At 48.6% G+C, this 23963-nt stretch overlaps 1 protein-coding gene and 1 pseudogene across 1 annotated transcript; one reads left to right on the forward strand and one right to left on the reverse strand.

Moving 5' to 3' along the window:
* Window positions 1–2321: 2321 nt before the first annotated feature.
* Window positions 2322–6496, forward strand: LOC127314178 (uncharacterized). Its single transcript, XM_051344645.2, has 2 exons — window positions 2322–5509; window positions 5603–6496. The coding sequence occupies exons 1-2, from the start codon at window positions 2557–2559 to the stop codon at window positions 6124–6126; spliced, it is 3477 nt and encodes a 1158-aa protein (XP_051200605.1). The 5' UTR covers window positions 2322–2556; the 3' UTR covers window positions 6127–6496.
* Window positions 6497–6866: 370 nt separating this feature from the next.
* LOC127314179 (uncharacterized) lies at window positions 6867–12902 on the reverse strand (annotated as a pseudogene).
* Between the last annotated feature and the right edge of the window lie 11061 nt (window positions 12903–23963).

Here is a 23963-nt window from a genome sequence, read left to right on the forward strand (position 1 = left end):
GGCTAGAGTTTACACTAGCACAAAATAAATACTAACTAGCAATACCTTTGCCAATCCATTGCTCCGGCCTTCGGAACACCTTTAGTTTTTGCATCGCACACATTTTTTAAACATAAGGCCATAGGCCCGGCTTTATATATATAAAGCCATACGGCAACCACAAGTCCGCACAACATCAGATAACAAGATACAAGAGGCCAACACACACACACACGGCACCACAGAGCTCGGGTAGATATCTGTCTTCATCCGTCTTGTGCTCGCGTCGTCGTCTGGAGCCTCCTAACCCCTTCCATCACCACCTCCAGAGTCGTACGGTCCCTCTGTCTGACCAGAACCCTCCAGCGCTGCATATACGAGTGCATGTGGAAGAAAACATCAGCGGGGTTGTTAATAAGCTTTCCTTCCATAGCTAGTTTGTTCCTAATATTCCAAAGCGCCCAACATTGGGCCGCGAAGGTGAACCAACCTAGCCTACGTAAGGACCCCGAAAGACTCTGGACTAAAGCAATGAACTGCCCAGCCCCTGCTGGGTTCCAGTTACACTGCAGGAGCTCCCTTGGCCCCGCCCATGCCAGTTTGGCAAGGTGGCATGAAAAAAAGATATGGTTACAATCCTCGTCTTCCCCACAGACGGCGCACGCCCCCGTCGTCGGGCCATTCCTCTTAGCAACCTGCATCCCCACCGGTAGGCGGTTCCTGATGAGCTGCCATAGGAAAACTCTAATCCTGGGCGGAACCCTCGTCTTCCAGACCTACCTCTCTAAAGTGCGTCACCACCGCCCCTTGCGAAAGGCGCCCGTAGATGGACCTGGTGGAGAAGCACCCGGAAGGCTCGAGGGCCCAAGATACCTCATCCTCCCCGGCCGAGAAAGGGTGAAGGTCGGAAATCCTACATAGGTTCTCCCATTCTACCACCTCCGCGGTACCGAAGGTCCTCCGAAACCTGATGTGCCACCCATTGGCATCCCTCACTCCCGTAACTGTGGCAAAGTGGTTGTCACAACATTGGAAGAGGCAGGGAAACAGCAACCTCAGGGGACCCTTCCCCGTCCACCAATCGAGCCAGAAGTACATGCGTCTCCCGTCCGCAACCTTGTGCCTCGCTCCCAGCTTGAAATACCATTTGATCTTCTGTATGGCATTCCAAAACTGGGATCCCTTCGTTGGCACAAGTGGGGAGAAGATATCAACCCCCCCCCCCCCCCCCCAGGTACTTGGCTCGAAGCAGGTCTGCCCATAGACCGTCTGCTCCCTGGTAGAGCTTCCAGATCCACTTCAACATCAGCGAGATGTTCATCAGTTTCGTGTTGAGGATTCCCAATCCTCCCAACTCCTTGGGCTTGCAAACCGTCGCCCAGTCGACCATAAAATCTCTGAATGCATATCCCAAAAATCTCTTTCTCCGTCTGGTTATCAGGGTTAATGTCTTGGTAGTAGTTGGCGCGTCGAGGAAATTAGGTTGTTGCGCTACTTTATTTTTGCTATATCTGTGTTTGTGTCTTTTACTATGTGAAATGCACCAATAAACAGGGTTAGCCTGCTATAAAATGGGAAAAAGGCCTAATGTTCAGTCTGGATTGAGCTGTTTCACATGAAATTCATATGCTCCAAACATGATCTAATTCTATTACTCAATTCCAATTGGACAAGCCGCAGCCACATTTAATCGTCACATTTAGCTGGTAAATTATAAATACACACATAATTTTTTTTAGCAATGTTTTCAGCAATGTCCAATAAAATCACAAGTATAAGCTACACATGCAAACTATTATCCTGCACATTTGCGTATAAAATCACAAGTGGATTTACATGCTTTTGCCATCTGTTGACCAAACAATCAATTGTCACACTTAAAAAAAAATTGAGTGGGGGGGGGGGGGGGGGGGGACACACACACCCACTTTCTTCCCCACAAGCCGCTCCAAAAGTTTGCTTCACTACTCACCAACAAACCAAAAACCCTTAAAACCCAGCAACATCTGATCACAGCCGTACAAACTAGCACGATTCAAGCTGAGGTCTATCAAGATTCGCGCATACTAAACCCCAGCTGCTTTGCCTTGACACTTCACAGGTCTTCAGGGTAGGTGTAGTAGCATCAAGTACTAATCGGCGATTAGAAAATAACCAAAGCGAAAAGGTCGCCAAGCTGAGCTAAACTAAGCTCCCTTGTCAGTGCTAGTACTACATTTGATTTGTTTTCTCCCCTTCCAATGCACCCCACACACCCTCTCTCGCCACGCTTTCAAAATAGCCACACCAAAGAGAGAGAAAGAGAGAAAGAAATGCAGAGAGAGACCAAGGATGGAGGGAAGCCCAATGCATCGGAGCAAGAACCCTATTCATGGAGCAAGCAAGGAACAGAATCCTTTTGAGAGTTTTGAGGAAGAGAGAGAAAGAGGATCCTAGAGAGAGAGAGAGAGCACTCTCACTCCCTTCGACCGTTCCATCCATCTCCATAGAGATCGTCACCTTCCTCCATAGTGTATTGTGCTGCACTGCCCAAGCAAGCCCCTGCCTCAAACAACGGCAAGCACATCACAGTTTTTCATGCTGTTGCCTCCATTGCTGCCGGCGACGTCAAGCCCAATGCGGCACCACCTCATCTTCCTCCCAGTCCTACTCAACCTCCTCCTCCTATTCACCTCCACCTCCACCACCACCGCCTCCTCTTCCACCAACACAGAGGCCGCCTTCCTCTCCTCATGGCTGGCCGCGTCGCCGTCCAGGCCGCCGGACTGGTCCCCGGCGGCGTCGGCGTCCCCGTGCAAGTGGTCGCACGTTGGGTGCGCCGCCGCCGGAACCTCGGTCACGTCGCTCACCTTCCAGTCCATCCACCTCGCCGTGCCGCTCCCCGCTGGCCTCTGCGCCGCGCTGCCAGGGCTCGTCAGCCTCGTCGTCTCTGACTCCAACCTCACCGGCGGCGTGCCAGATGACCTGGCCATGTGCCGCCACCTCGCCACGCTTGACCTCAGCAGCAACTCCCTCTCCGGCCCTATCCCCGCGTCGATCGGCGACGCGTCGGCGCTTGAGTCTTTGATCCTTAACTCCAACCAGCTCTCCGGTGCGATTCCAGAGGAGCTCGGCGGCCTCGCGGGGTCTTTGAAAAACCTGCTGCTCTTCGACAACCGGCTCACCGGCGAGCTCCCGGCGTCGCTCGGCGGGCTGCGGCTGCTCGTGTCCCTCCGCGCCGGCGGCAACCACGAACTCTCCGGACCGATCCCCGACTCCTTCTCCAAGCTGTCGAACCTCGCCGTGCTCGGTCTCGCCGACACCAAGATTTCCGGTGCGCTCCCGCCGTCGCTAGGCCAGCTTAAAAACCTGCAGACGTTGTCCGTTTACACCGCCGCGCTCTCCGGCCCCATCCCGCCGGAGCTCGCGGGGTGTGGCAACCTCACTGAGGTGTACCTCTACGAGAACGCCCTCTCCGGCCCGCTCCCGCCGGAGCTCGGCGCGCTGACACGCCTGCAGAAGCTGCTGCTGTGGCAGAACGCGCTGACGGGCCCCATCCCGGACAGCTTCGGCAACCTCACGCAGCTCGTCTCGCTCGACATCTCCATCAACTCCATCTCGGGCGCCATCCCGGCGTCGCTCGGCCAGCTGCCGGCGCTGCAGGACCTCATGCTCAGCGACAACAACCTCACCGGCACCATTCCCGTGCAGCTCGCTAACGCAACGGCGCTCGTGCAGCTGCAGCTCGACACCAACGAGCTCTCCGGCCTCATCCCGCCAGAGCTCGGCCGGGGCCTGTCCAGCCTGCAGGTGCTGTTCGCGTGGCAGAACCACCTGGAAGGCGCCATCCCGGCCACGCTCGCGTCCATGGCCAGCCTCCAGGCGCTCGACCTCTCGCACAATCGCCTCACTGGCGTCATACCGCCGGGGCTCTTCTCGCTGCGCAACCTCACCAAGCTGCTCCTCCTCTCAAACGACCTCTCCGGCGTTATACCGCCAGAGATTGGGAAGGCGGCGAGCCTCGTGCGTCTTAGGCTCGGCGGCAACCGAATCGCTGGGGAGATCCCCGCCGCCGTGGGCGGCATGAAGAGCATCGTGTTCCTCGACCTCGGCAGCAACCGCCTAGCAGGCGCCGTGCCCGCACAGCTCGGCGACTGCTCGCAGCTCCAGATGCTCGACCTGAGCAACAACACACTCACCGGCTCCCTGCCGGAGTCGCTCGCTGGCGTGCACGGTCTGCAAGAGATCGACGTCTCGCACAACCAGCTGATCGGTGCCGTGCCGGACGTGTTTGGGAGGCTGGAGGCGCTGAGCCGTCTCGTCCTCGCCGGCAACAGGCTGTCGGGGACGATACCGGCGGCGCTCGGGCGGTGCAGCGCTCTGGAGCTCCTTGACCTCAGCGACAACCGCCTCTCTGGCGGCATCCCCGACGAGCTCTGCAGCCTCACCGGCCTCGACATCGCCCTGAACCTCAGCCGTAACGGCCTCACTGGCCCGATTCCGGCGAGGATATCAGAGCTGACCAAGCTGTCCGTGCTCGACCTGTCCTACAACGCGCTCGCGGGCGGCCTCACGTCGCTCGCCGGGCTGGACAACCTCGTCACCCTGAACGTGTCTCACAACAACCTCTCGGGGTACCTCCCCGACACAAAGCTCTTCCGGGAGCTCACGCCATCCAGCCTCGCCGGCAACGCTGGGCTGTGCACAAAAGGCGGCGACGTGTGCTTCGTCGGCGTGGATGGGAGGACGAGTGCGAGCAACGGCGAGGGGCAGCGCGCGCATCGGCTGAAGCTCGCCATCGCGCTGTTGGTGACGGCGACGGTGGCGATGGTGCTCGGGATAATCGGCATACTGAGAGCTCGCAGGATGGGCGGGAAAGGCGACGGTGGGGGCGGGGGCGGGAGCAGCGACTCAGAGGCCGGCAGTGGTGGTGACCTGAGGTGGCCATGGCAGTTTACGCCATTCCAGAAGGTGAGCTTCTCGGTGGACCAGGTGGTGCGCAGCCTCGTGGACGCCAACATCATCGGCAAGGGCGTCTCCGGCGTGGTGTACCGCGTGAGCCTCGACTCCGGCGAGACCATTGCCGTGAAGAAGCTCTGGCCCGCCACGACGGCTGCCGCCGCCGCGTCCAAGGACGCCGGCCGGGACTCTTTCTCGGCGGAGGTACGCACGCTGGGCTCCATCCGGCACAAGAACATTGTGCGCTTCCTGGGCTGCTGCTGGAACCGGAGCACGCGGCTGCTCATGTACGATTACATGGCCAATGGCAGCCTCGGTGCCGTGCTCCACGAGCGCGGCGGAGGCGCACAGCTGGAGTGGGACGTCCGGTACCGGATTGTGCTCGGGTCTGCGCAGGGCCTCGCGTACCTCCACCACGGCTGCTCGCCGCCGATCGTCCACCGCGACATTAAGGCGAACAACATCCTTATCGGACTTGACTTCGAGGCCTACATCGCCGACTTCGGCCTCGCCAAGCTCGTCGACGACGTCGCCGCCGACTTCGGCCGCTCCTCCAACACCGTGGCCGGCTCCTACGGCTACATTGCCCCCGGTACAGACACCTATCGATCATCTACTCACAATCTGAAATTAAACTTTGTTCTAGTCTGAAGAAAACACAATTGACCTTGTGATATGTATGCAGAGTACGGGTACATGCTGAAGATCACTGCGAAGAGCGACGTGTACAGCTACGGGGTGGTGGTGCTGGAGGTGCTAACAGGGAAGCAGCCGATCGACCCGACGATCCCCGACGGGCTGCACGTCGTGGACTGGGTGCGGCGGCACAAGGGCGGCCTCTCCGGCGTGCTCGACCCAGCGCTCCGGGGGCGGTCCGACGGGGAGGTGGAGGAGATGCTGCAGGTCATGGGCGTGGCCCTGCTCTGCGTCAGCCCGATGCCTGACGAACGACCGACGATGAAGGACGTGGCCGCCATGCTCAAGGAGATCCAGCTCGAGCGCGAGGAGTACGCCAAGGTCGACGTGCTCCTGCTCAAGGGCGGCGGCAATGGCGGGTCCCTGGCGAACAATGCCACAGTGCCGAAGGCGACGTCAACGTCTAGCACACCGCCGTGCCGGCAGGGTCCCGGGAGCAGCACCTGCAACAGCAACAGCAGCAGCTTCTCTGCCGTCTACCCCTCGTCAAAGGCCAAATCTCCATTTGATTGACGAACCAAAGTGCTGCATTTCATAGGTGCCAGATTCTGATCAGAAGATGATCAACAGTGCTGTAGGTTCCCCATGTTTGCAATTGCAATTCCATCTTGGGCAGATGCATGCAGAGTTGCTTTATTTAGTTAGCGGTGTAAATGGTTTTTGTTTAAACTTTAAACTGTGGCAGTACTCAATTAGTAGTGTGAGTTGAGGAGTGGATACGAAGAAGCAAAGGTTTTGGTTGGTGCTTCAAAACTTTTTAGTTTTGAATAAAGATGCAAGAACTCTTAGCAGCAAATGAGTGCCTTGCCATGTTACTATGCTACGGATGTGCCCAACTTTTTCCATTGGCAGTCAAAGCCGGCATTATAAGAGTTTAAAGAAGGCGATGTAAGAATGGTTTTGGTTTTGGAGATCAACTCTCTGACTTGGTTATGATTTCTGGAAACTACAACTATTTAGGTGTGAAAAAAGATTTGTTTTTCTCGAGACTACTAATATAGTAATGTACATGATGCTGAATAAAGGCTGTTCATCCTAGCATTAGCAGTTCATCTGCAAATTAAGTACCACCATCCCGAGGCTAATGCAGGGCGTAGCCACATGCCGTAGATTCCATTTCCACCCAGCTTACTGGATCACTAGGCCGGCTAGGCGGCTAGGCACATGGGAATTGCTCAAGTTTGTGGTAAGAAAGTGTCACCGTTACATAATGAAATTACTTTGACCAAGTTACCGTAGGCCAGGCCGTAGGGGAAGCAAGCACCTATGGTTTTTTCCATAACGAAAATCAGAATATCAGATCATAATTATCTGCGAAGTATGAAATGCTTTGTGGTACTAATAGTAGTAGCACGACATACTGTTACTAATCTTACAGTTGCAGCTACGGAGTTTCAGATCTTGGTATATTTACAAGGGTTCAACGATCGTTTCAGAAACTAGAATGCTGCAAACGAAGTACTCCATCTCAACAATCCCTGCTAATCTCCATCTAGGAAGCCAGCTGGACCAGTAAGTAATGGAACTGGAGCATATTCGCTGCGTACCTGCGGATATCATTTCCTCAAACAGACTTCGCATTATGTCTGCACCACTACGACCCATCCGTCTTCACGAGCACGGGAGCAAACTGCATCCGTAAAGAAAAGAAGAACATCAGTCAAGCGCGGCAGCAGTGAGGTGCTACGGACCGCTCATCCGCAATCCAGCTTTACCTCATCGTTTTCATCGATGAGGCTTGCCGCACTGTTCTCGAGGTTCCATACGAATGTGGTCTCTAGGAGCGTCTTTAGTTTCCTAGCCTACGAAGGGAAGATAGTTAGCGTCATGTTTAATTGGTAACTGTCACTGGTTACTAATCCAAAATTTTATCATTTATGGATGATAATCTAGCGTCTCAAATAACTAAATCACGGTTCATGCATGGGCTAGTTAGATAGCAGAAAACATGAAGAAAGAACGAGGCCTCACTTATGTTGCTAGGATATGCGTAAACGACTAAAAGACCAGAGAAGGTTCGAGAACAACCCATGACAGAAGGTCTCCATCCACGACTGTAGATTCAAGTATTACCGTCAAGAAATCCTGACAATAGGAATTCAAAGAAAGAAATTATTTTGCATAGAAGAAAATTCAAATATAAGACATTGAACATATATGGACAGGACATGTCAGTAACCTTGATATTCCAGTCACAGTTTCAAAAAATTATGGGAACCATTAACATTGTTTATCTTTTTAATTTTGGGTATGAGCCATTTTAAAGCGCTAGGACATTATACAATCGGAAACTAGGCCAAAATGACAAAGTATCCATTTGCTTGGCGCATCATACTAAGACTTGGTACTGCACCAAGAAAATAGCAGCATGCCATGACTAAATACTACAATCATCCCAAGGTAAGCCATGAAAGTGAAATAGCTGAAGAAAGTGTTTGCCCAGCCATATTGTCCGAGCAAAGGACAAAGTATCCATTTGCTTGGCACATCATACTAAGACTTAGTACTGCACCAAAAAAAATAGCAGCATGGCAAGACTAATTGCTACAATCATTCCAAAGTAAGCCATAAAGTGAAATAGCTGTAGAAGGTGTTCGCCCAGCCATATTATCTGAGCAAAGTTAATTAATTATTTTGCCTTCATGACTTCCAGCAGTTTAACCGTTCTAATAGTTTACAAAATTACACATGTTGGACTAAAAGGTAATGCACTATCAATCCAACACGATGACAAAACTGGACAGGAACTCTACTCAGCAATTTAATTTCCCTCTTCACAACCGTATCAATATTCAATAGGTGACAAGAAAACAATGGAACCCTGCAGATCTAAAAGTCATGGGACTGATAGTCTGGTATATTAGGACAAACTAATTTCACAATGATTGTGGGAAATTTGAACACAAGGACACGGTCACTTTAGCCGAGCGTACAACTATATATCATGTTACCAACAGGATGCATAAGCATTGTCTACAGAAAAAGTACCTTGGAAAGACGGTACAGAAATATTTCTCTTTAAAACCATGCTTCATCCAGAAATAAAGAGTTTCCCTTGTCCTCACTACTTCTGGAATCATGTGTGCGTTCAAAGCCATGCTTAAATTGATAGTGAATAACCCTAATAAACTGCAAGCAACAAAAAGTGACACAAACAGTGTGTCAGGTACATTGCCCTGATAAATCCAACAAAGAGTGTGTCAGGTACACAAGTAAACAACAAATACTGTCACATAATACCTTTACAAACATTTGTGCCCTTGTATGGAGTGGCTGCCAAAGAGAAAGAAACAAAGAGTCAACTAAGCATATATTACCTAGCAGGGATGATCATATTGAGTTTTCAGCTCACAAAAAAAAAAATCAACTATCAAGGTGCAGTGCACGCTTGATCTCTTCCCTTCCATTTTCCCACACTACCCATATCAAAACACCTGGTACAGAATTTCTCCTAATGATACTTAGAATAAAGCATACCCACGGAGTTCCTTTGAATTGAATATAGAAGCAGTGACTCAGCTCATAAAATATATGCTCTGAGATGGTAGTTCAAACTACACAGTATATTGCTTGCCTAGCGTATCATGCTTCAAAAAGGAAATTCTGTAAATGTGAGCTTTTCCGAACCAAGCAGGATCATTTGGGTAAGCTAAGCACTGACAGTAAATGTAAAACCAAGCAGGGCAATGAAGGACCAATGTAAAACTGGGCCAGAATCATTTGGGTAACCAGCTGGTTCCATATGCTTTTCCGAACCCTGAATGGTAATACTACAGCCGAGGTGGTTATGTTTATCTAAGCAGGATGAGTAACGATGCTGTTTGAGATTTAAAAAAAAAAATAGTACTTACAGCTTCGCTACAGCCCAAAAGAAGACGGACTAATGCTTTTCACTGCATAAACGCCTCCAACGACTGCCCCATCTACACAACTCAAATATATTAGAGAATAGAGCCATATGATAAATAAGACGTCTTCAAAATATCTGTTCACTTTTGTCTGCAGTACCATAAATGCTATCAAGGAGAACTGCAGCTCCCCCAAGAGCAAATCTTCTTGGCCTTGATAATTTTTGGCCAAAACACTCTCCAGCAAGCTCGTCTGAGAAGTGGAACAGACTGGTCAAAAAATAATGGTGGAATTTGTCAACCCAGTGTTTTCTACGCATGTGAACCTATGAAAGAATTTAATTTGAGCGAACCACCACTAGCAGCATGTTATGATGCCTATTTGCAGATTATATTATGATTGACAGCATTGTGATTCAAATGGGCAAAAGGCAGCAAACCAAAGTTTTTCCCTAGCTGTTGGTTACTGTCTTAACTACCATTGTACCTTGTATTATTAAAATTCAGGTTGTTCTGCCACATGCAGCCCCATCCAAACATTCCACGATGCTTAAATTGTAAGATGTGTTCACATCAGAAAAACTATTGATTCAGGAACTGATTGTGAGAAAAGAAAAATATAGAAAACCAGACCAATACTTATAAGATTAACTGTGCCAAAGTTTGCTGCCAAATAACATAAATAAGAACATTACTCTGTCAAAATTAAGCAAAGTCAGCTCATCCGCAGAGATATTTATGTGCTTAACCGAAGCAGGGATAGCTGTATAGTAGCATCCTCTCTGCTCAGGCTCTGCAAAAGCATTCTTTGCAAATTTGTCCTCTCTAATTTGCTCCATCAATCGTCTATCCATATCTGTTTGGGGAGCTCTATCCATCCATGATCTCTCCAATGCAATTGTAATTTCTCCACCAATTGGCTCTGGACAACCAAACACAAATAATCACTAATAGTAATTGGCTGCTCCATTACTATTAAAGGTATGCCAAAAAAAAGCATCATGCCTACCAAGGCGTTCAATGACACTTTGAGCTAAGTAGCTTGAAAGTTGTTTCCAGTCTCCAAAATAATCGAAATTGTATGGTCCAAGCTGATCATGAAACTCAAAACGTTTTACTGCTTCAGAGTATCTGATCTCCTACCAGAAAACAAAACTTAGTATTCTAGCCTTGGCAAATCAAGCACATGCAACCCCACTTTGAGGTTTTGTTATGCTATGACAATCAATAAGAGGAAGGTCAATTATGTCGAATATGTGAAAATTTTGAGACTACTGGACAGATAAAGTTTATGTATTCTGTATTTCCTATATTATCTATACAACAACTGCACGGAAAATACCTTACATGTAACTTAGGTGCATCTTGTATAGCCTCTCTTATTAAAATATCATCTGGTGCAGATCCAGTAGATTAGGCACACATTACTAATCCTATTGAGGCAATGCATCCTCTGCTTTATTATCAACTGAACTAGTTATTTGTATGGTTCCATGCCTAAGTGCTTCAGAGTTCACAAGGCATAACAAAGTATTGATATCTAGAGGTTTACAGCTACAGTGCATGACGCAAACCCAAAATCTAAAACAATATTTTGTCAAATGCAATATGCTTGTCCTAACACAATATTGCCTTTTAACACTAGTTGCCATCTCATCCAGTATAATCTCAAGCGACGTACAATGAGTACACCTAAAGTAGGTGTACGCAACAGAGATGTAGCAAGACAAAGCGACAAAGTAGCCTACAATAGATAAGACACTAATGTAGGTCAAAGCATATCACCTCCTCTTCTGATATTGTTACTAATCTCTCCTCTTGCGCATGCCATTTTCGAACGATCACCTGGAAAATAGAAGACATGATATGAGTATATAGGTAATAAACAAGTAAATATGTGTAATCGTTCGACTTTATGATAGACAAAATATCAAACTGTATGTCTTCCTAATGCATTGTTTCCTAGCTATTTTTCAACCCACCACTCTATAAATAGGAAATGTGAAGCTTGAAACATAAATACACATGTGCATTATGCTTTCTTTGAGAAAGAGTTATAGGATTTCAGACTCATATATACATGGTACTGTAGTTTACGAAGTTGAAAACAAAGACAACAAATCAGAATTATGGTACTACTAGTAAACAAAAGAGTGGAACAGATAATATATATGAATATCTAAGATAAGATATCATACAACTCTAGCAAATATAGGTTTTACATGGATTTGATATTCCCATTTAGTTTATCCCTGTCTAAACCAGATAACAAGCCACGTGAGCCATTGGTCTAACAAGCTTAACTGTTAACTCAATATTTCGTCTGAGACTTTCCCTTTTACCGAACAGGTCCCAATAAAAGAACGAGATGTCACAAACTCAAAACACGATATGCACTAATTAAGCCGTACGATTGCACTGAACTTGCTTCGAAGTAGGGAGTACCTCGGATGGTGAGTAGTAATAAAGAATCCGACTGTAGGTGCAAACTCATTTTCTTGCCTGAGAATTGCAGATAGTGGAGAAAACAATCAGTATGGCATCATCCGTAAACGAAACACCCTAAATATTACAACATGTGGAAAATCGGAGTAATGCATTTTTTTTAATGGTCACCAGGGGAGGAGCCAGTCCCCACCTGAATTTTCATATATATATAATCAGACACAAAAAGGTAGCATCATGATGATAACCTAATACCTAATACTCCATGATCATGAGCGTGTCAATACAACAGTTATGCATCCTATCTAGATTGTTCCATATTATTACTGAAATAACTACTAAATAATTCTCACTGGAATAACTAAATAATTATCCCTGAAATAACTAAATAATTCTCCAGAAGATGCCCAGCAGCTAAAACATAGGAATGCTTATGCATCAAAAGCACCACTAAGAAATTAAAAATGACATATTTTCGACCTGCTGGGGGAGCAGTAGTAGACGAAATGCGGCCCCGGAGGCACCATCTTGATCCCTCTGAACCTGGGGCCGACCGAGAACACCTGAAGCAGCATCCTCCGATGTCAAATGCTTGAATCAATCCCCGGAGATGGAAAGTCTCGGCCTTCGGCGGTATGTGATGATGTGTGAGTGCCTACCTGGGTGTCGACGCCGAGGACGGTGTGGTTGGGCACATCGAGGAGCAGGAGGGTGACGCCCTTCCGCGCCAGCTCCGTCGCCGCCTCGGGGTCCATCCGCGCTGCGCCGCCCCCGCTGCTTGCCATGCTAATCGCGCTCGGTCTGGTGGCGGACGGGGCCCCGAGTTGAGGGGCGGGCGACCGGCGACCGCTGCTCGCCTGGGGGAGGAAGAGAATTGCGAGGAGGCAGAACCACTGACTGAAGTGAGCCGCCGCCGCCACCGCCGCCACCGCCACCGCCTGTTTGTGTCTGTTCTCTCCTTCTTCGGCTTGCCTGCCATGTCGGTAGCTAGGTGGCAGGTCAACAGAGTCAAGCATACCACGTCAGCAGGAATACGGTCGGACATGAGCCATTTCGTACGAATAAGTGGGCCGGGCCTAAGGGCATCTGCGACCCAACCGGACGCGTTGGGCGGTCCGTTTTGGGCCGTTTGGGGCGGACGGAGCCCCGCGTCCTCGCGCCTGTTTGGATCGCGCGCTGCGCCCAACGCGGTAGATTTGGGCCGGGGCGCCGTATGGTAGCTTTTTACTTGCAAATTCACTATAAAACACCAAATAAATTATAGAAAATATATAAAATAGTTCAAATACTCAAAATTTATTACACAATACATTGTCCACGTAATCAATGATAAAGTATTATTCAAGTAAAATGTAAAAACGAAACAAATGCTTTAGGCTTCGGGATTTCCTTCATCATTGTTGTTTGCAGCATTGTTGCCTACATACTGTCACATGTGATCGACCAAATCAGCCTGCAGCTGGTTGTGTACAGCTAGATCTCGAATTTCATGGTGCGCATGAAGAATGTCCTGGAATGATGCCGGACCACCTTGAGGAGTAACCAACTCTCCCTGGCCATCCCACTCATTATCAAAGAGTGAATCATCCCGCTCTACCTCAACAATCATGTTATGCATGATTACACAAGCGGTCATCACCTCCCACATAGTTTGCACATCCCAGGCTCTGGCGTGTCTGACGATAGCCCAACGAGCTTGGAGGATGCCAAACGCCCGCTCGACATCTTTCCGGGCTGCCTCCTGCTCTTTGGCAAACATTGCCTCCTGCTCTGAGTTGGGTTTTCGGATTGTCTTCACGAGTGTAGCCCAAGGTGGATAGATACCATCAGCAAGGTAGTACCCCTTGGTGTAGTGGTGGCCATTGATCTCAAAATCCAGGGGATTGATCGTACGCTATCAAACACCGGAGAGCGCTGTAGCACATTGATGTTATTGTGCGAGCCAACCATTCCGAAGAATGAGTGCCAAATCCATGTGTCATGTGAATCAACAGCTTCAAGAATGACTGTGCACCCCTCAGAATGGCCGATGTATGCCCCTGCCAACCAAAGGGGCAGTTCTTTCACTCCCAGTGCATGCAGTCTATGCTGCCAAGCATCCCAGGAAACCCCCTGGAAGCGTTGATTGACAACAGACGAGTTGTGTCCTCTGCATTAGGTTGCCGGAGGTACTGTTCTCCGAACGAACTGATCACTGCTCTGCAGAACCTGTACATCGCTTCCAAGCCGGTAGACTCACTCATGCGTGTGTACTCATCTACGAAATTACCGGCAACACCATATGCGAGCATCCTAATCGTTGCCGTGCATTTCTGGTACGAAGAGAGGCCTACCTTGCCAATTGCATCCACTTTCGCGCAGAAGTAGTCGTCGTAGAGCTTGACGCCATCCATTATCCGACGGAACAACGATCTGGACATCCAAAAACGACGGTGAAACAAGGCCGGCGGGAACAATGGCTTGGGTTGGAAGTAGTCGTTGAAGAGCTGGTCGTGGCCGCGCTCTCTTTTGCGGTCCAAGGCGGCCGCGCGCCCCGGCAAGGACCCCCAGTACACGTGGATCTGCGAGACAATGTGCCCGTGGATGATCAGCGCAGCCTCCGTGAAAAATTTGTCGTCGGACTCCTCGTCTGACGATGTGTCAATGAAGTTCTTGAAGAAGTAGTCGTCGTCGCTGTCCACCATGATCTACAGATGAAAAGGGACAAATTTTAGATCGCCCATTTCATCGAACACCTCGCAGGCGGAGGCCATCCAATGCGTCCATAGGGACCTGCAGGCCATGGCCGTCTTGGCCGACTTGCGGTCTGGAAACACGGTGCACGAGAGCTCACCTCTGGCGGCAACGGCGCAGCTGCGAACGGCGGGAGGTCTCGCGACGGTGAGAGGACAACAACGACGGCGACAGCGTCCTCCGACTTTGCTATGACGCGGCGAAAGCAGCACGGGGCCACGATCTATGCTTCCAAATCACCGGTCCTTGGGTGGCGGCGGAGCGGCGGGAGATGTGTGCGAGGGGTTTATGTTTTGGGAGACAGACAGGCGGGCCAGGGCAGACAAGGGGAGGATGCGAGCGACCAGCCTTCGGCGTCCGCGGCCACGCAAACTCGTCCTAGATTTGGGCCGGGTTTGGGTCGTCCCGGACGCCGCGACCATCCGTTTTTGGGATGGGTCCGCGCGTTGGGCCGCGTTTTTGTCCGGGTGGACCCATCCGGACGCGCGGGCGCGGGATGGGTTGCTCGTCGAGCAACCCATCCCGCGCCCGCGCGTCCGGATGGGTCCACCCAGACAAAAACGCGGCCCAACGCGGCGACGCACCACAAATGCGGATGGCCAGCGTCTGGAACGACGCAAACCCGGCCCAAATCCGGGCCAGGTTTGCATGGCCGCGGATGGCACGCGGCGTCCGGGCGCGTCAGGGCGCTGGGCTGCTCGTCTCCCTTGGACGCACCTGTCGGTGATCGGAGAGTCTTATTAAATGTGGTCCCTCCAGTCCACTCCCCTTTCCACTGTCCACTCCCCTTTCCACTGTCCACTCCCCGAGCGCAACCGCCGCCATGGCCCCGAAGCGACGGTTCGCTCCCGGAGCCAACGACGAGGAGGCCAGCAGCAGCCGGCGTTGTGGGCCGGAGGAAACCGCGGCGGCCTCCACATCGGAGAGGCCGCCCGCAGCAGCGCGACATTGGTGCAACCGGCCCCGCTGCTGCTCCAGCCCAAGCCGGAGTCCTCGGAGGAGGACCCCACCTTCGTGCCGCTATGCTCATCTCGACGGCGGAGGAGGAAGCAAAATGGCCGCAACTCCAAGCGGCCATTCGCACCTCCGCGCGGAGGAGGAGGCCCGGCAGGCGGTGGAGGACGTCGAGGCCTTGGAGTTGTTCGCCTAGGCCCGCGCGGCGCGACGGCAGGAGGAGGAAGCGGCGCGGCGGCAGGAGGCCAGGCGCCGCGCGGAGGTGGAGCGGCGCGAGGAGCAGATGCGGCAGGAGGCCAGCGCCGCGCGAGAGGAGGAGCGGCGCGAAGGCCGGGCGCCTCGCACAGCGGGAGAGGGAGCGGCGCCTCGGGGAGGAGGCGCAGCTCCGTGCTGCCGCTTCCTCGCACGGCTCCGGACCCCCATTCCGCCTGGGAGGAGGCCCTGTGGTCTCCGTGGCCGGAGTCCCCGCCGCGGTCGAGCCACAACAGTGCCTCGCCGCCCGGGGACGTCGTCGACGCCGACGCCGCCGACGCCCACAGGGACTAGGCGGCGCACCGGCGGCCACCGCGTCGTCGACCAAACCCTAGCTTAGGGTTTTTTTAATTTGTTTTAAATTTTAAAGCCCATATAGAGGGCTTCTTTTGTTAGTTATTTGCCCAAAATAGGGCTATGTACAAATTTTCCCAAAATAGGGCATATGCTTAATCAAATATCGTTTAAATTTACATTTTAAATTTCTTTTTTGTTTTTATTCGAATATGCGATGCGTCCGCGCGTTGGGCGCAGTGTGCAACCCAAACGGACACGCGGACGCGGGCCGCTGTCCGGGTGTCCGCGCGGCCACCCAAACGACCCAAAACGGACGGCCCAGCGCATCCGTTTGGGTCGCCGGGTTGGAGATGCCCTAAGGGCGCGTTCGTAGGCTGCATGTCCCCTCGTTTGGATGCCTGGGCGGAGCCGCGTTGTCGCATCACACGGTTCTCAAAGCACCCCTGGGACAGGTCGTGGAGGAACGTCCGGAATGGCAGTTTCTCCAGGGCCAGGCCCGTTGCGGCCAAAAGGTTGCACGCGTGGGGAAGGGAGGCGGAAACGCCGCGTCCCTTCGGGAACACGCGTCATAATTAGCATCACCGCTCCCCTCTCCTTCATCTCACTCGCGACCGCACTCTCACCTCCCCCAAACTGTCACATCACCCGACGGTTCCCCTCCCGTCGACCAATCCGTCGGACCACCGCACGGAGGAGCACCGGTACCGGAGGAGGAGACCTCGGCGAGCAGCACCGCGACATCGACCGCAATCTGCTCCACAGTCTTCATCGGCATCTCGACTTCGCCCGTGACCTCGAGCTCGTCCTCGGCCGGAACAATGGCGGTAACGACCTCTCCTTCTCACCTTCGTACTCATTCTGGCAGAACATGCCATTGTCGGGCATTTCCGATGACATGCACATTAGATCTGCTAGGGTTTCCGTTAGGATAGCGTTCGGATTGATGTTTGCAAGGTGTTCATCCCCATTTCTTGCTGTTCTTGTCCAGTTCTTGCTTTTCACGGTCTTGATTTGCTTAGATATGTTACTCTAGTATCGGATTGCGGTAGATCCTTCCTAGACCGGGCTTTGGATTGGTGAAACTGGCAGATTGTACTGTGCATGCATAGAGGGGAAGGTTTTTCTGTTCGGGTTTAGCATGTTGTGATTGTGGTGCGAAAGATTAAGCTGAGTTGCGCTAGTTTGTTTAGGCGCAAGAGGAGTGGGAGGACTTGAAGAACGAAGTTGCTATGCTCAAGAATATGCAGAGAACACAAGCACAAGTGATGAGGGCTAAGAAACAGGAACGTGCGGCAGAAAAAAAAAGGTTTTGGAGGCTGAGAAGATAAAGCTAGAGTATGACATATACAATCTGCTTCAAGCGAACTTTGCAATCAAGGACAAGCTCAAGAGGACGAGGGCTACGTGTGACGAGTGATGAATGTGATGTAGAAGTACTGTACGAGAATTTGTAATGTGGCCTAAGTACAAATTGTAATGTACCCTAAGTACCACTCGTAATGTACTCAATTTGAAGTTCTACTTGTGTTGTTTCTTGATTGAACTAGGCCAATGATTATAACCTGAGATCATAGTATGAGGAGATGATTGATCAGAACCTATGGCATGACTTAACATGACCATGCCATTGGTTCTGTTCAAACATCTCCTACATATGTTCTCAGTGTATGAGGCCTCTGATACCCTGGTTTGCATGTTTCTGCTTCTTCAGTTCTGCATTGGTCAATGATTCAACTACGTCACAACGGCAGGCAGGGTGCTGCCCTCAAACTTAGTCATGTGTGCCATATTACTGGCACACTAGACTTAGTTTGGGGACAGTCCCTTTGCCTGCCGTGTGATCCTACATATGAGGCCTCGTTTTCGTATGTCTGGTGCACTGGCCAATGATTCAACAAAGGCACAATGGAAGGCTAGGTGGTGACCTCAAACTTAGTCATGTGTGCCACTGTTGTAGCACACTACACTTAGTTTGTGGCCACTCCCTATGCCTGTCGTGTGAGCAAATGTATGAGGCCTTACTAATGTTATCAATGTTTGTTTTCATCTAAACTACTTGTGATCAGGCACACCTGTAATTGCTTGTGTTCTTCTGATAGACTGAGAAGATCATGCTTGGGTCACCTGCTGAGGTTCCCGGCGAGGGACCAGCTGTTCGAGCAGAAGCTCTGCGATTTCCTACCCCCTCAGCTCATTGAGGGGATAGCTAAGTGGAATGCGGCCGGTCAGGTGGGGCCGATACAAGTGCCTAGCACCGGGGGCAGCAACTCGAGCTTCCACGTGTCGCCATCTCCGGATCTAGTTACCCCGCAGCCCACCATCGCTGCGGTGCCCCATCCTGCCGAGGCTACCAAGGCGCAGCCGGCGACGGTGGTGCTTGATGTCTACGCCCCCTCCTTTTCCTGTAGACAGTGTTGGGCCTCCAAGAGCAGAGGTTTGTAGAACAGCAGCAAGTTTCCCTTAAGTGGATCACCCAAGGTTTATCGAACTCAGGGAGGAAGAGGTCAAAGATATCCCTCTCATGCAACCATGCAACCACAAAGCAAGAAGTCTCTTGTGTCCCCAACACACCTAATAGGTGCACTAGTTCGGCGAAGAGATAGTGAAATACAGGTGGTATAAATAAGTATGAGCAGTGGCAACGGCACCAGAAAAGTGCTTTGCCCAGGACAAGAAACAAGCGTAGTAACGCAGCAGTAGTAACGGTAAAAGAAACAAGAAACAAGCAGCGATAGCAGTATTTAGGAACAAGGCCTAGGGATTAGACTTTCACTAGTGGACACTCTCAACTTTGATCACATAACAGAATAGATAAATGCATACTCTACACTCTCTTGTTGGATGATGAACACCACTAGTTGCGTAGGATTACACGAACCCTCAATGCCGGAGTTAACAAGCTCCACAATATTCAATGTTCATATTTAAATAACCTTAGAGTGCATGACAGATCAACACAACTAAACCAAGTACTAACATAGCATGCACACTGTCACCTTCACACTATGTAGGAGGAATAGATCACATCAATACCATCATAGCAATAGTTAACTTCATAATCTACAAGAGATCATAATCATAGCCTACGCCAAGTACTAACACGGATGCACACACTGTCACCATTACACCGTGCAGGAGGAATAAAACTACTTTAATAACATCACTAGAGTAGCACATAGATAAATTGTGATACAAAACACATTGCAATCATAAAGGGATATAAATAAGCACTTCACTATGCCATTCATAACAGTGAATAAGTATTCTGTGAAATATAGCCTAAGAGACCCACACGGTGCACACACTGTCACCTTTACACACGTGGGACAAGGAGTCTCCGGAGATCACATAAGTAAAACCCACTTGACTAGCATAATGACATCTAGATTACAAGCATCATCATATGAATCTCAATCATGTAAGGCAGCTCATGAGATTATTGTATTGAAGCACATAGGAGAGAGATGAACCACATAGCTACCGGTACAGCCCCGAGCCTCGATGGAGAACTACTCCCTCCTCATGGGAGACGGCAGCGTTGATGAAGATGGCGGTGGTGTTGATGGAGAAGCCTTCCGGGGGCACTTCCCCGTCCCGGCGGCGTGCCGGAACAGAGACTCCTGTCCCCCAGATCTTGGCTTCGCGATGGCGGCGGCTCTGGAAGGTTTCTCGTACCGTGGCTTTTCCGTATCGAGGTTTTAGGTCAGGGACCTTTTTATAGGCGAAGAGGCGGAGTCGGAGGGTCGACGAGGCGGTGACACACTAGGGGTGCACGGCCAGGGCCCAGGCCACGCCGCCCTATCATCTGGGGCCCACAGGGCCCCCCTCTGGCGACTCTCGGGTGTTCTGGAAGCTTCGTGGAAAAATAGGATGCTGGGCCTTGATTTCGTCCGATTCCGAGAATATTTCCTTACTAGGATTTCTGGAACCAAAAACAGCAGAAAACAGCAACTGGCACTTCGGCATCTCGTCAATAGGTTAGTTCCGGAAAACGCATAAATATGACATATAATGTGTACAAAACATGTAGATATCATCAATAATGTGGCATGGAACATAAGAAATTATCGATACGTCGGAGACGTATCAGCATCCCCAAGCTTAGTTCCTGCTCGTCCCGAGCAGGTAAACGATAACAAAGATAATTTCTGGAGTGACATGCCATCATAAACTTGATCATACTATTGTGAGCATATGTAATGAATGCAGCGATCAAAACAATGGTAATGACATGAGTAAACAACTGAATCATAAAGCAAAGACTTTTCATGAGTAGTACTTCAAGACAAGCATTAATAAGTCTTGCATAAGAGTTAACTCATAAAGCGATAAATCAAAGTAAAGGTATTGAAGCAACACAAAGGAAGATTGAGTTTCAGCGGTTGCTTTCAACTTATAACATGTATATCTCATGGATATTGTCAATGTAAAGTAGTATAACAAGTGCAATATGCAAGTATGTAGGAATCAATGCACAGTTCACACAAGTGTTTGCTTCTTGAGGTGGAGAGAAATAGGTGCACTGACTCAACATAAAAGTAAAAGAAAGGTCCTTCAAAGAGGAAAGCATCGATTGCTATATTTGTGCTAGAGCTTTTATTTTGAAAACATGAAACAATTTTGTCAACGGTAGTAATAAAGCATATGTATCATGTAAATTATATCTTACAAGTTGCAAGCCTCATGCATAGTGTACTAATAGTGCCCGCACCTTGTCCTAGTTAGCTTGGGTTAACACTGATTATCATTGCATAACATATGTTTCAACCAAGTGTCACAAAGGGGTACCTCTATGCCGCCTGTACAAGGGTCTAAGGAGAAAGTTCGCATTGGATTTCTCGCTTTTGATCATTCTTCAACTTAGACACCCATACCGGGACAACATAGACAACAGATAATGGACTCCTCTTTTAATGCTTAAGCATTCAACAACAGTTAATATTCTCATAAGAGATTGAGGTTTTATGTCCAAACTGAAACTTCCACCATGATTCATGGCTTTAGTTAGCGGCCCAATGTTCTTCTCTAACAGTATGCATACTCAAACCATTTGATTGAAAAAACCGCCCTTACTTCAAACAAGACGGACATGCATAGCAACTCACATGATATTCAACAAAGAGTAGTTGATGGCGTCCCCAGGAACATGGTTATCGCACAACAAGCAACTTAATAAGAGATAAAGTGCATAAGTACATATTCAATACCACAATAGTTTTTAAGGCTATTTTGTCCCATGAGCTATATATTGCAAAGGCGAATGATGGAAATTTAAAGGTAGCACTCAAGCAATTTACTTTGGAATGGCGGAGAAATACCATGTAGTAGGTAGGTATGGTGGACACAAAGGGCATAGTGGTTGGCTCAAGGATTTTGGATGCATGAGAAGTATTCCCTCTAGATACAAGGTTTAGGCTAGCAAGGTTATTTGAAACAAACACAAGGATGAACCGGTGCAGCAAAACTCACATAAAAGACATATTGTAAACATTATAAGACTCTACACCGTCTTCCTTGTTGTTCAAAACTCAATACTAGAAATTATCTAGACTTTAGAGAGACCAAATATGCAAACCAAATTTTAGCAAGCTCTATGTATTTCTTCATTAATGGGTGCAAAGTATATGATGCAAGAGCTTAAACATGAGCACAACAATTGCCAAGTATCAAATTATTCAAGACATTTTAGAATTACTACATGTAGCATTTTCTGTTTCCAACCATATAGCAATGAACGAAGCAGTTTCAACCTTCGCCATGAACATTAAAAGCTAAGAACACATGTGTTCATATGAATCAGCGGAGCGTGTCTCTCTCCCACACAAGTATTTATTCAAACAAAAACAAAAACAAACAGACGCTCCAAGTAAAGTACATAAGATGTGACCGAATAAAAATATAGTTTCAAGAGAAGAAACCTGATAAGTTGTCGATGAAGAAGGGGATGCCTTGGGCATCCCCAAGCTTAGACGCTTGAGTCTTCTTGAAATATGCAGGGATGAACCACAGGGGCATCCCCAAGCTTAGACTCTTCACTCTTCTTGATCATAGTATATCATCCTCCTCTCTTGACCCTTGAAAACTTCCTCCACACCAAACTTGAAACAAACTCATTAGAGGGTTAGTGAATAATCAAAAATTCACATGTTCAGAGGTGACACAATCATTCTTAACACTTCTGTACATTGCACAAAGCTACTGGAAGGTAATGGAACAAAGAAATCCATCCAACACAGCGAAAGAGGCAATGCGAAATAAAAGGCAGAATCTGTCAAAACAGAACAGTCCGTAAAGACGAATTTTATTGAGGCACCAGACTTGCTCAGATGAAAATGCCCAAATTGAATGAAAGTTGCGTACATATCTGAGGATCACTCACGTAAATTGGCATAATGTTCTGAATTACCTACAGAGAATTAGGCCCAGATTCGTGACAGCAAGAAATCTGTTTCTGCGCAGTAATCCAAATCTAGTATGAACCTTACTATCAAAGACTTTACTTGGCACAACAATGCAACAAAATTAAGATAAGGAGAGGTTGCTACAGTAGTAACAACTTCCAAGACTCAAATATAAAACAAAAGTACTGTAGTAAAATAAACACATGGGTTATCTCCCAAGAAGTGCTTTCTTTATAGCCATTAAGATGGGCTCAGCAGTTTTAATGATGCACTCGCAAGAAATAGTAGTTGAAGCAAAAGAGAGCATCAAGAAGCAAGTTCAAAACAAATTTAAGCCTAACATGCTTCCTATGCATAGGAATCTTGTAAATAAACAAATTCATGAAGCATAATGCAACAAGCATAGAAAGATAAAACAAGTGCAGCTTCAAGATTTTCAGCAAAAAGAGAGGTGTTTTAGTAACATGAAAATTTCTACAACCATATTTTCCTCTCTCATAATAACTTTCAGTAGCAACATGAGCAAACTCAACAATATAACTATCACATAAAGCATTCTTATCATGAGTCTCATGCATAAAATTATTACTCTCCACATAGGCATAATCAATTTTATTAGTTGTAGTGGGAGCAAATTCAACAAAGTAGCTATCATTATTATTCTCATCATCAAATATAGGAGGCATATTGTAATCATAATCAAATTTATCCTCCATAACAGGTGGTACTAAAAGACCAATATCATTATAATCATCATAAATAGGAGGCAAAGTATCATCAAAGTAAATTTTCTCCTCAATGCTTGGGGGACTAAAAATATCATGCTCATCAAAGCCAGCTTCCCCAAGCTTAGAATTTTCCATATCATTAGCAACAATGGTGTTCAAAGCGTTCATACTAATATGTTCCATAGGTTTTTTAATTTTCGCATCAAACCATCCATGTCTTAAATCAGGAAATAGAATAAGAAGCTCATTGTTGTCCATTATGCCTAACTAGTGTAAACAAGAAACAAAAAGATGCAATTGCAGGATCTAAAGGAAATAGCTTCGAGTACTTACAACGGCGAAAATAGCTTAGTAGCCGAGATCCGGAGTGTGAGTACCTTTTACCTTTCCTCCCCGGCACCAGAAAATAGCTTGATGTCTACGCCCCCTCCTTTTCCTGTAGACAGTGTTGGGCCTCCAAGAGCAGAGGTTTGTAGAACAGCAGCAAGTTTCCCTTAAGTGGATCACCCAAGGTTTATCGAACTCAGGGAGGAAGAGGTCAAAGATATCCCTCTCATGCAACCCTGCAACCACAAAGCAAGAAGTCTCTTGTGTCCCCAACACACCTAATAGGTGCACTAGTTCGGCGAAGAGATAGTGAAATACAGGTGGTATAAATAAGTATGAGCAGTGGCAACGGCACCGTAAAAGTG

Source organism: Lolium perenne, chromosome 7, assembly GCF_019359855.2.
Source record: "Lolium perenne isolate Kyuss_39 chromosome 7, Kyuss_2.0, whole genome shotgun sequence".
NCBI lineage: Eukaryota > Viridiplantae > Streptophyta > Magnoliopsida > Poales > Poaceae > Lolium > Lolium perenne.

What these genes read in the sequence shown, in the direction of transcription:
- LOC127314178 (XM_051344645.2), top strand. Translation starts at nt 2,557, where the DNA reads ATGCTGTTGCCTCCATTGCTGCCGGCGACGTCAAGCCCAATGCGGCAC. An exon ending in CTACGGCTACATTGCCCCCG is followed by an intron (nt 5,510 to 5,602) that starts GTACAGACACCT and finishes ATATGTATGCAG; the next exon opens with AGTACGGGTACATGCTGAAG.